The sequence below is a fragment of the Anas acuta genome, chromosome 5 (genome assembly GCF_963932015.1).
Source record: "Anas acuta chromosome 5, bAnaAcu1.1, whole genome shotgun sequence".
NCBI classification, from domain to species: Eukaryota; Metazoa; Chordata; class Aves; order Anseriformes; family Anatidae; genus Anas; species Anas acuta.
Window position 1 is genome coordinate 36154999 of NC_088983.1, and position 12801 is coordinate 36167799.

The window sequence follows — 12801 nt, forward strand, 5'->3', positions numbered from 1 at the left end:
TAGTGGCATGCTGGCTTTCAGCCATCGGGGTAGCACGCTTGAATCTTACCTCGAGGGTACCCTGACGGTACAAGTGTGCTCCCCCTGCGGTGCCTGTTGAGGCTGTCAGCAATGGGCACGTCTGGAGGACCCTCGTCTGCACTGCGGGCTCTTACACACTGCAGACCATGTTAAATAGCTTAATCACACAGTATAATAAATAGCAATTAAATAGCAGCTACTTCGCAGTTGAGTGATGAGACGCTGGAACAGGTTGCCCGGAGAGGTGGTGGGGGTTGTGGATGCCCCATCCCTGGAGGTGCTCAGCGCCAGGTTAGGTGAGGCTCTGGGCAACCTGCTCTGCTGGGTGGCGTCCCTACCCGTGGCAGGGGGTTGGAACCGGGTGAGCTTTGAGGCCCCTTCCAACTTGAACCGTTCTGTGACGTGGCCACTGGTTCATGGCTGTGATTCCTTATCAGTCCCCAGAGGAGTGATAGCACTTCACTTAAATTCTACGGCAATAAAACCAGCGTGTTAAATGCCCCCATTGCCTGGACAGTGTGCAGCATGTCCGACTAATGAAACTGGAGTTTAGAAAAGGGATTTGAGTGCTTAGAAATGTGAGGAAAATGAGTCGTTTGTGCACTAGGGTAGTAGCTGTGAAGATAAACTAACTCAACAAGAAATGCTTTTTTAAAAAACAAACAAAAACAAAACTTGGCAGCATATGGCCTGTTTTCCTGGTGAAGCTACCCGTGAGGGTGAGGTAGCTGGTCTGCGTTAAAGAAACATATTCAAGCTAAAGCAAAGAGCGTGCTTGCATGTGAAATAAATTGTAGAGTAATTGCATACATTTCAGTGCAACATATCTGACTTCACATGGCAGCATAAACCTCTGTCCTGGTGCCCCGGAGTGACTCTGGTTCCTGTGTGAGCCCAGCAGGAGCGTGGTGCTCCTGAGGTGCCGTTTGTCCGGGGCTGCTCCTGGAGCCGCTCCTGGAGCTGTGCCTGGAGCTGTCCGTTCAGCACCGCGGGAGGCGGCGGGAGAGCACCCGCTGTCCTCCGAGCCTGTTTTGCCCGGGACTGCCAGCTCCTTTTGTGTGTTTTCAGCAACACGGTCCTCTCTCTGGTGTCCGTAGTTACTGTCGTCATAGTCTTGTTCTAAAATTTCAGTGCTTCTGGTCAGAACTTACGCCTTTGTCTTCGCTCAGCTGCAGCTCCTGAGTTTTTGAACACCAGGACTCTTACTGTAGGAGTAAAACCTTCTTTGGCTTGAAATCAGCGTGTAAATCCTTGGAGTTCAAAATCTTAACCAAAAGATGCATTCAAGTAGTGGACAAGAAGTGTTCTAGGTGGGAAAGGAAGGGTCTTTCCCCTTCTGGAAAACTTCCTGGTCAGTTTTTTACTTTATTTCCCACCAACCTGTGGTTCATGGAACACTAAAAGAACGCAGGCATCCTTATTATGCACTATATATAATATGTATTAGTCAAAAATGTTTTTCTTATTGCTAGCCCGGAAAACTCAGTATGCACAGTCTGATCCATCTGTTTGTTGCACTGTTGTACGTAATGTCAGAGCTGGCTGACAGAGCTCATGGGGAACAAGTCTGCACAGCTTGTAGAAGTGTGGAAGAATCAGCTTGGTTTGGGAAGGACTACAAGATCGTTAGTGACAGCTGAAAAAAAAGAAACATTAAAATACAGGACAAATGCGGAAGATTCATTTGGGGTCAACTTTCAGCTCTATTGTATTTTGTACTGTAGTCCTGTCAGTGAAGATTAGGCTGTGGGTGTCTCTTGTGTTATTTTTCAGAATCTTGTGTTGTCATCGAGGGCAAGAAATGAGGGTTTATCCTTAACAGGGTTTCAGCGTGTTAAGACGATGATATTTGAAGTGTATCATTGACGACTGTGATGTCAAAGCCATCACCATTCACAGGGAATGCTTTGTACTGGTTTTTATCATACTGCAGGATCTGTTTTACCACGCTATTTCTTAATGAAAGATCACCAGAAAGGACGTTTACTTTCATTTGTATTATTTCAAATAAAAATTGGCCCTTCTCCTAAGGGTAAGGGTGAGGTTGTGCAAGGTGGACCTTGAGCTGATCTTCAGGTTGCGCAGTTGCTAAATGTTTACATCTCTTTTTCTCTCTTTTTCTAGTCCTGGAGATCGACTTCTCAGAGCTTGTTCTGGAGGAAATCATTGGCATAGGGGGCTTCGGGAAAGTATATCGAGCTGTGTGGATAGGAGATGAGGTTGCTGTCAAGGCAGCTCGCTATGACCCCGACGAGGACATCAGCCAGACCATTGAGAATGTCCGCCAAGAGGCCAAGCTCTTTGCCATGTTGAAGCATCCCAACATCATCGCCCTCCGGGGTGTATGTTTGAAGGAACCGAACCTTTGCTTGATCATGGAGTTTGCCCGTGGAGGATCGCTAAATAGAGTGTTGTCTGGTAAAAGGATACCTCCGGACATATTGGTGAACTGGGCAGTGCAGATTGCAAGGGGAATGAACTACCTGCACGAGGAAGCGATTGTTCCCATTATTCACCGTGACCTGAAGTCCAGCAACAGTAAGTGCTACACAGAGAACAGGCAGGGGTTCGGGAAGAAATAGTGTGTAGCAAAGAGGGGAATAATGTTAATTTCACAGTCCTTTCTTGTGAACCACTGTATCCTCTAATTCAATCCCAGAGGGCTTGAGCTGTGTAAAATATGGTGCTGTCGACCACAGAAAACAGACAAATGCTTGCACTTTATAGAAGCAACTTTTAAATGACTGCTATAATTGGAGCATGCTTCTGTCATAGTCCTCATATTTATGATGTCTCAGTTTTATTGGCATTTCAGCAGACTCTGATATGTTGGAATGTGCTGTTGAAATTGAAATGTGCATCCTCTTTTTGCTTTTTTGGAAGGATGAGGGCTCCTTTTGGAAAGATGAATGCACCCAAGCTTTTATTTTACTTGTTAGATTTTGCTGTGTAGATGAGATATAAGCCTGATTTCCTTCCGGGAGATGTTCCGCCATCTCTGCCAGATGGCAACTTCTCCCTGTCCCTCATGGACTGGTGTTGACAGATGATTTAAATGAACCAGTACACCTATGTTGTGAGCTGACATTTGTGATGCTTCACATGGGATGCAGATGACCCATGAGAGTGTGGGGCCTAAAGCTCTGGTGCTTATCGTTTTGGATTCCACTCCATGATCATAACGGCATTGTCATCTTCAATCTGAGTATTTTTGGTAATGTATTTATTTTTTCCAAGCTTAAAACTGCCTTGAAGTCAGATGTACCTATAGAACCACTGTTTGTGATGTGGGAGCAAACTGCTGCAGTGACCTAAAGATCTCCCTTCCCGATGCCTGCGTGCAGCTATTTGGACTTCCTTTCTGCTCATCTCTGTCTAGATGGCAAGAGAAAACAGATCCCTGCGTGTTAGTTGCAGTGGTGTAGTAGGTGTGCTAGTGAGAATTAATTTTTATTTATGGCTTGAGTTAATAAGAAGTGCTATGAACTGGGTGGCTGAGATGCAGGCGCATGCCCTCCTTTGCTTTGAGGGCAGTAACATCTAGCAAAGAGGTCTGACAGATGGGAATTTTAATATCTTAAATAGATTTGCCAGAGCTAGCATTAACCATTACAATGCTATAAATTCCAGTCCACGTAGACTCTCCCTACACTTTTTTGGCATCAGGTCTTGTGGCAGTGAATTTCCATAGTTTGTTGTGAAGGAAAAAATAAGTATTAATAACTGCAGTTAGTGAGTTTCAAAATAGGAACTCGAGTTTTCAAGTTGGTTTGTATAATATTATTTTTATACTACTAAAGTTTCCCTTTTTATTAAAAAGTCAAGGCAATCTCAATATCTATAAGGATTTCCCAATATCTGACCTTTCTCCTTCCCTTACAAATGGCAGTATGAGTATAAAATATGAGCATGTTGATAAATGGAGAAGAGGGAGTGATTGATTGGCTTGATTAATGGAGGACAGGCTTCATCTGTGAATCAGAAATAATTGACTTAAGAATGGGGCCTCCTACCCTTACCTAAGTAAATATTTACTGGCTTGTTTCCCTAATAGGCTGTTAAGAGCTTATTGCTAAGCATTTTTGAGGTTTAGAACAAAAGCTATTTCTAAAATAAAATGCTGTTAGTTCCAGGCATTGCACTGGTTCATTCAAACTAGAGACTGCTAGTTGTAGAAGGGACCTGTACCAAGCAGAGTAACTGGGCAAACCAAAGGGACACCAGTGCACGGTGTTGCCAACCAAACCCATGCATGGGTGCTAGAAAACATCTGTTTTGGCAGCAACAAGAGTAAATGTCTCCTGTCACAGTGATTCAGCAGTACGTGGCTTGTGCTGCACTGCAAATCCTCAGTGAGAAGTGGAGGGCTTTGCTAAATATGTTACTGGAAATTTTCTCATTTGGGAAAAATCGATAGGAAAAGAAGAGGAACAGTGGATGGGAATGTCTGTGGGAGACTTCAAAGATGTGTTTGGAGTAGAGAGGACGAGAATTGTATCAGTAGATTACTATGGTGGTGTGGAACTTTTTGGGCTAGGTGATATTTTTTTTTTTTTTTTTTTTTTTTTTTTTGGGTGGGAAATTGCCCCCTAAGTACATATTACCTATATGTTCAGGTAGGCTTAACTGATGGTTAGCTGTAAGATAAACAACTTTGGAGTTTCAACTCACGTCTTTCCCGAATACCATGTTACTGCAGTGCTAATGTTCCTTTCCCACTGTACATAATGCACATCGTAGGAATTGCTCTGCCCTGTTTGCTTTCTGCAAGTTTTGTAAAGATTAGTGGACCATGTTATTGCATATTATATGTGGTTTGCATTTTGTTTGTTCTTCTAATGTACTTAGTTTTTTTTCCATTACCGTGGATAATCAAGAACAAATGAGGTTGTTAGCTGTGTGGCTGGAGAATTACAAGCCTGTAGCATTTTCTTTGGCCAAGTTACCACCCGCCGACTGATAGACACTAACGTGTCTCTGGAGAAGGAACAGCTTCTGCTTGCAAGAACTTGGAAAAGATACTTGCAGACAACTTCTGTCACATACTGAACATCTACAAGTGCTGTAGAGCTGTCATGGGAACATCAGCTGCATTGGTCTACTGATTTGTACCGCCTCGGTTTAGTAATAGGCACTTGTGTGACTGATGCATCTCACCTCCAAGAACCAGCTGGTAGCTGGGACTTGCGTTGTCTGTCTGAAGCTGCAGGAGGAGTCAGTCTGAGAGCTAGGGAACAAGATGGAGGAGTGGGAAAGAACAGCTGCCTTATTTAAAATCAAATTTTCTACTGGAGAAAATGAGAGAATGGCTTGCTTTCAGAATCTGCTTGTATTCAGGCAGATACAGATTGCACGAGGACAGTACTTCGTGCTGAACCTTCTAAAAATATGTTACGTTTGGAACAGTGAAATGAATCAAGTGGGCACCTTAATGGAAGTCTGAGAAATTGCCCCACTATACACACGGTAGGATTTGAAAAAATCCTTTTTAACTTGAGTTATTGCAGCTTTATGCGTGGACTCAACTAGTAGGTACCCAAAAAAGTCTCAGAATAGTTCTCAACCTTTTGGATGTCAGAATATATAGCAAGGTTTTGATTGACTTTGGGAAGTAAGTTCCACTTGTAGAGAGGCTGAATATTGTGGGGTTATTTGAATATTCCAGGAGGTGTCTGTTCCTTGAGACTTTTTCAATCAAAAAGCACTTTCCAAACTGCTTGTCTCTTTCTTCTGTTAATCAAAAATGTGAGCATCTTACTTCTGTTCCACATTTTTTCTTCATTTCTTTTTTTTATTATCTTGGCTTTCTAATGCATTTACAGTGTAGGAAGTGTCCTGAAAGTTTAAAATGCAGTGTTCTTTTGAGGCCGATTTTTAATGTAAACTTTGCAGGTTCTGAGCTGCCTGTTTTCATTGCTTTGTGGATGTTATCAGGAAATGAGTATGTAAAATCTTTACGGAACAAATTGCATACCTGCGATTTATTTTGTTACAGAGAACTGAAATTCTTTTGCTATGTGTCAGTTCAGTTGGCAGCGAGTCTGGCAGTTCCAGTGGAATTACCATTTCACATGTTACTCATATAACTACAGAAGGGAAAGAGGATAACCCAGGAAAGCTGTTTAGTTCTGCTGCGAGGAGATGATTTTTTTTCCTTGGCATTTGATTCAAGAGACTCAATTTTTCTCATGTAAGAAATTAATCTATTTTAATCTGTTGACAGATTCATCTCTGGCTTCCTTCTTTTCGTCTGGTGATACTGCTAACCTTTGCCTATTCACCTGCATTTTGGTGCTTCACTGAGCATCTGCTACGGAATTGGTAGTAGACCTCTCCCAGTGCAGAGGCTCCTAAATAATGTAAATACTGAACTAGAGGAGGGCAAAGAAAAAAAAAAAAAGGTAACTGGGAATACCTGCTGAAGTCAGTTTAGAACAGCTCTTGGAGTTCCCTGTACTTCTCTCATCCGATCTGAATCTCATTTCTGGCCAGGGAAAGGTGTTTGCTTAGGATTAGAAAGGGCAGTCCTGTTGGTTTTAGGGAAGTATTGTAAATAGCGAAGCTGGTTCTGTTTGTTTCTGTTTGTCTGTCAATGTTAGATGTGCCAGCATTGCTTTAGGAATAATGCCAGTTAACTAATGCTGCAGAGAACTAGCAAGAACATTTGCTTTTTTTTTGGTTGGCTCAGCAAAGCATGTTTATTCTTTGCACTACACAGAAAGATTTTGCTGAGGGTGTTCATGCCAGTTAGCAAAATGCGTTATAAAAGCCTCTGTGTTCCTCAAAGTGGCACAGAAGATTAGCAGAAAAGTGGCAAGGCTAAGGTCAAAGAAAGAGGTAAGGACAGAGCTCAAAAGAAAGTCCAACAGTGCTGATTCAGTCAAGTTAGTAGTTTTTCCATTCTAGTTCTTTGAAGGTGTTTACTTCTCCGATTTCTTGGAGCACCAAGGATAAGTCTGTGGTAGCTCAAGAGTCAAAGCTCAAGCTTTCTAAAGGTCTACTAAGTTCACTATAGCTTTGCCTGTTTCTTTTAAGCAGTTTAAGCCTTTTTCTATTTGCAAAATGCTGATAGAATTGACTCTGTTATGGTCTCTGGACAGTTGTTCTTAAGTCTTAAAATTTTCCTTGTTCTTTTTTACTAGTTCAAATCCAACCCCAGGACAACAGGACTTGAATATTACAAAGCAGTCTTGCTAATGTGATGAGTTATGTCATTCCTTGCTGCAGCATTTGGATCCCAATCCAGTCATAAATGACATTGTTCTTGCTGGTCTTTTCTGAGAGGGAAAAGTGCTTAATGTAAACCTCTTGCTCGTTCTGACAGAAGAGAGGTTTCACAGAGTCTGGTTAAAGCATGTTGGTGGAGCAGTTTGCACTCCTGTCACTGCTTCTAGTACTTGAGTGTAATTTGCTGACTAACTCGCCAATGTTGTACCTTCTACCAGAAAGGATTTCCTTTGTCAGTGCAATTAACTGAGTATGAGTAATGCTTCATGTAAATCATAGTGAAACTATTTTAAGGGCATGTAAGTGCATTATGCTAGGTGCATTATTGATCTGGCCTTAGTTGGTTGATCCCCTCTCCTGTGAGAGGAAAAGAAAGGATGTAATTTTTTGGACAACACCCGGGAGATTAATTTTATGCAAACATTCTCAGGTTTAGTTCAGGGAGCATAAAAATCAAGCTTTTTTTAAGATTAAAAAAGTACATGCAGTAGAAATCAAGCCTTTCAAACTGTCAGAATATCCTCTTAAAGGTGACTTGGATGACTTTTCAGGCTCTGCACTTCAGCAATTACCAGATCCCGTGGACACGCTCCGTGATATTGCTAATGGTGCGTAAGTCCTGGTGCAGGCTGCCGTGTGCCTTTCTCCGATTCCCCAGAGCAGCAGCCGCTGTGCTGACGTTCTGCTCGCTTCTACTGTGCTTAGCAAATTCCAGAGAACTGGGAACCTGCTGCACGCACTCACACGATGCAATTCGTGCCAGTAATATTACAACTTTCTGTCAAACAGAATGCAATAAAGTATTTCAATTTCATGTGTTATTAGCTCAGAAGAGGTAAATCATCCTTGAAGGCAATGCTAACTCTTAAGCTATTGAAACATTGAGAATTCACAGAAGTAGGGAGATGGTTTACTTTCTTTCTTAGCTTAAGTCAGTGCAGCTACTTTTTTCTCAGAGATTGGACAGATGTTTTCATGCTGCAGACATCTTTCAGTATGTGTTAGCAGGTTTCTGAGAGTTACAGGACATGTTTTTATGTTGGAAGTGTTTTATTTTAGTTGAATATTAGTTGCTGTCTTCACTGTGCATTGCAGTTCAGAAAAAGAGTGATTTTTTTTTTTTGAAATAACTGTAACATCTGCAAGAACACTGTGGGATACTCCTGCCCCACCATGCAGCAAAAAATCAAATTTCTAAGTGGAATCCCCTGTAGACAAGAATGGGGTTTCTCTTGTAGACAAGAATGGGGTTTGTCACTTTTAGAAGTGAAACTCTGTTCCTTTAAAAAAGAAGTCTCGCGTAATGTCCTTTCCATGTCTCTATGCCATTGTATATATTTTTCTGCAGGGTTCTTTCCCCCCCAAAGAAGAATGTAACCACGTGTTGTGTACCAAGCACTGTCTCCAAACTGTTGGAACCATAGAGCAGATAAGAACAGACTTAACCCCCCTCATGTGGGAAGTGTACCTAGGCATCTGTGTGCTGATCCCTTGGCTTCGCATCTGACCATCTGTGACAGAGCTATGATAAATCTGGTTTTCTGAAATCTCTCTTGAAGCTGTAAGTCAAGAATGAGAACAGCTTTGTGGCATTTCAGGGAAGCTAGAATAACTTTTTCAGCTGCATCATTTTGTGTTGCTTCAACATCAATAAACTTGATTTGAATTTTGAGAGACTTCTGTCAGCAGCTTCATTTTGCTTTTCTCATCCAACAATTCTTTCAGAATTTCAACAGATTCAAGGCAAACAAACTCACTTTTAAAGGATCAAAAGTTAAGCACGGATTTGCTTTTTGAAATGATGAATCATCACTGAAGACGATTGCTTAATTTTGGCACTATCCCTTCCATTTTAGAGATGGTGCGTCTTTTATGATGAGAGAAGAAAAGCCTTATGTTGCTGGAAAGATCACAGGATGTGATGTAGGTAGTTTCTTTTTGTTACATGCTTGCTTTCTGAATCAAAGATAGTTCCTTAGGTTGGTGTGACCTTGATTTCCAAAAGGTTGCCAAAGTTAACTGTGATAGCTGATAATTGCTTATTGTCAGTCAACTAATAGGAAGGTAAATTCAGCCTCCCTGTCAGACCTAGGCTTTCTCCAGATATGAAAAAGTAATAACAAAAGCATACACTAAGAGGAGAAATTATCACAATGTATGAGGATTTATAATTACATCGTGTGGTTTAATCATTATTTCTTAAATCAGGGAGAAGAACGCTTATTTGCTTAATAGTATATCTTTGGATCCCAGCCTGCAGAATAATCGTTACAGCATTAATGGCAGCATGGTGCAGCATCATTTCCTCATCTTTTCAAAAGGTATTAGTCAAAGGATAGGTAGCCTCCCTGTGATCTGCTTGTGTTACAAACTTTCCACCTCCCCTTTCTAAAAACTTTCTTATATTACTCGAGCATTTTTTGTAACACCAATTAGGAGAAAAAAAATATTAAAAAAGCTTCTCTGAATGTCAGACTTCAGCTTACGAGTATATCGATGTCAAATAATTCCTGAAATCCTGTGCGTGCTTTGAATACTGTAGTGAAGTCCGGGGTGGTACTTTGGAGGTACAAGCCAGGCTCCTAGTTCGCTATACCACATCTTCCTCTGATCCTACCTCAGTCAGGCTTCTGGAGTTTGCTTTGGCTGTTGAGAAATACTAATGGATTAGCTGTTTGTGTTACAACTGGAAATGTTCACTTAAAATGCGAGCATGACTTCAGCCTTGTTGACTTAGGGACTTGCTGTTTGTGTAGCAAAGGATAGTGTCGGATTGCTCTGTGCTCCAGTGGCTGCAGGAACTATTTCTGCCACTACTACACTTATTGCAGTGCTTGGGGATTGAACTGGGGATTCCTGCAGCACACCAGGGGCACTACAAAGAACTGCTGGTACGGATAACAGTAAAAGGGCTGGAAAGCATGAACTGTGAAGAAAGGCTGTGGACACTGGGTCCCTCTAATTTGGAGAAACGGGCCAAGAGGCCACGTGATCCATCTGCCTCAACAATATTAAAGGATTTCTATTGTTCTCCTGCTTGGGTATGTGCCTAGGGAAAGATGTTTGAGAGAATAGCCTTTAGTTGCCTTTGACTTTACGTCATAAATGATGCTGAAAATAATCAGTTACAGAATTTTTCTTATAAGTAGAATTTTGTGCCTAATTCTATTTAAGTGTTATCAATCTCGCCTTTGGATTTATTGATTGTATTTTTTTTGCTTCGTTCACATAATGATATGGTCATGGTCATCTGGCGACTGGGGGACTAATGTTGTATTAGGCACTAAAGTGCCTAATGTTTTGTCAGGGTACTGTGTAGCTCACCCTGTAATCAGAGTCTAAGTCAGAAATAACAGGAATCTAACAGCTCAAAAAGTGGCAGCTTCCTGATAGTTTTGCTCTATGGGCTGTTCGTTGTCTTGCATGGAGTCATGCAACAGTGCAGGACTTCCTTCTCTCTGCAGCTGGCAAGGTGTTCTGCTCAGTGACATGTAAAATTGCACTACTGAAGGAAGTCAGGATATCGGTGTAGTCAGTTGTAGCTTTGTGGTGATGGTGCTTCTCTGAGCCTTTTCACGTTTGCTCGGATTAATGGCAATATGTGTGTGTTTGCTTAATGTTTGCACTAAAATCTGACTTTAAAAAACTTCTCATGTGTTTTTGTTGCAGCCTATGGAGTTTTCAGGTCTCCCATACCGTCTTTGTTTTGGAGAAGTGATTCCAGAAATGAATGAATACTTGGTATTATTGACTGTTTCATAGAAATGGCTTAATTGAAGCCAAAGGAATGGTTCTGTGCTAGTTTTTCATCGTTGGTTTCATGTTTCTATTTTTCCCCCTGAACCAGCACTATTATTAATCCTCTTCTCAGAAGGTCTCTCGGGTGACAATTAGTATGAATGTCATTCATGTGATTCCTCTTCCCCACTCGGTTGCTGTTGCCTAGGACTGTTCTTATACTTGATTTGTTGCAAGCCTTCAAACTGATACGATTTGGCAAAGCGTGGTGTTTGGTACAGATTTAATTATATTTTTCCTTGGAGCATTTAACTGATTATGAAGAGTAAAATAACCTTTCTCAGGCATGGGTTGTCCCAGTGTAAGCGGTGTAGTCGGATTTAATCTGAAACCAGAGCTGAACAGTCCCATTTTCCCAGGAAACTCACCTTAGTGTTCTCCAGGAGCACTCAGTGTTTTGTACCAGATCATTAAAGCGTTAAGGCTTCTTTCAGCTTGGCTAGGGGATGGGATCGATTCTAAATATATCATGGCTCTGGAGGCCCTTCCTACCCCCCTCCCCCATTATGCATTAGCTCTGTAGAGTAACTGTACTGCGCGGCTTAAAATCCGAGAACTGCTGGGCTGTCACATCCATCACCTCTTCTAGGTTGACAGAAGAAGACAGTTGGTCAGCTTTATGGCTTTACTGAACCCTCGCATACCCAATAATTAAAATGCTTTTGCTTCAAAGGTGTGTGTGTGTGTATTTTAATGTGATTTTGAAGAATGGTTAACAATAAAAGCAAAAATGCTTATTACCAGGGGCAACATTTGGTTCTCCTTCGAAGATGCAAGATTTTGAGCAAGACTTGAGTTCTGTGGTGTACAGGATCTTATGCAACACTTAGCCTTCTGCACCACAAACAAATCTTACAATAAAGATGTTTTTCTGAGCTGTGCAGCAGAGTACCCAACAGAAGGTGCGTGAAGGCTACATGCGGAAAGCCCGGACTCAGTCCACGTGCAGATCTGTTAATCACTTTAAGTTCTTTGAATGCAGGATCAAGAGCAGATTGCTCATTATCTGGATACTCGTGAAGCAAAGCTGTGCAGGCTGACTGCGGAAAGTAGAGCTAAAATTGCAGTCTAGATTTTGGCAAACCACTACAATACAAGATCTTATTTTGGAGCAAGTGTTTGAAAGCCTTTCCCGAAAGCTTAGTTCTGTCCTCAGGACACTATGCCAGTGTACTGCCAATAGACTTAATAATTAAAGAAAAAACACAACACCTGGCAAGCTTAGTTCCTTGTCCCTCTTGCAGTAACAGTGCTTTTTTGTCTGGTTAGTCAAACTGCAGGCTTACAAGTTGCTGGCTGTGAGACCATGACTCTCAGAGAACACAGCAGCATGAAGAAATGTATTAAGGCTGTCCTTTTATTTAACTGTCTGACATGCACTTCCCTCCCCTCACCCAATCTGAGCTGATATTTATCTTGGTTTTGCTTATTCGTGGGAGGGGAGAATGGGACTGGAACAATCATAGGAAGTTGAGTGAAACCATCCTTTCCTATGCAAAAGCATTTTCATTTGACCTATAGGTACTTTTTTTCCTTCAAATAAGGACTGTTCAGAAAGTATGGGACTAAAATTATAGTTGCCATTGCTATAGTACTTTTTAAGTAAGAGCCTTGAAGATTTGTCAGAATGCATTGCATTTCTTCAGAGTAGTGGAAGTTTCTATCCCTTTTTTCAGGTAAAAGCAAACATTAAGACATATTTTGGCCCATTGAAGACACAAAAAATATTTATCTGAATTCAGATTTTTCTGAATT

The 12801-nt window shown here is 41.5% G+C and overlaps 2 protein-coding genes across 11 annotated transcripts in view; both read left to right on the forward strand.

Moving 5' to 3' along the window:
* The window catches only part of LOC137857503 (disintegrin and metalloproteinase domain-containing protein 20-like), a 371501-nt gene that overhangs the window by 229318 nt on the left and 129382 nt on the right, over positions 1-12801 (forward strand). The gene's annotated exons all lie outside the window — the stretch shown is intronic.
* MAP3K9 (mitogen-activated protein kinase kinase kinase 9) overlaps positions 1-12801 on the forward strand; it is a 58507-nt gene that overhangs the window by 2493 nt on the left and 43213 nt on the right. For all 10 annotated transcript variants that reach the window (XR_011097108.1, XR_011097103.1, XR_011097104.1 and 7 more), the window contains exon 2: positions 2146-2559. Coding sequence is in view for 3 of the 10 variants with exons in the window: in XM_068684094.1 (XP_068540195.1) it covers positions 2146-2559 (414 nt within the window). In the remaining 7 variants the exon portion in view is untranslated. The remainder of the gene's footprint in view (positions 1-2145; positions 2560-12801) is intronic.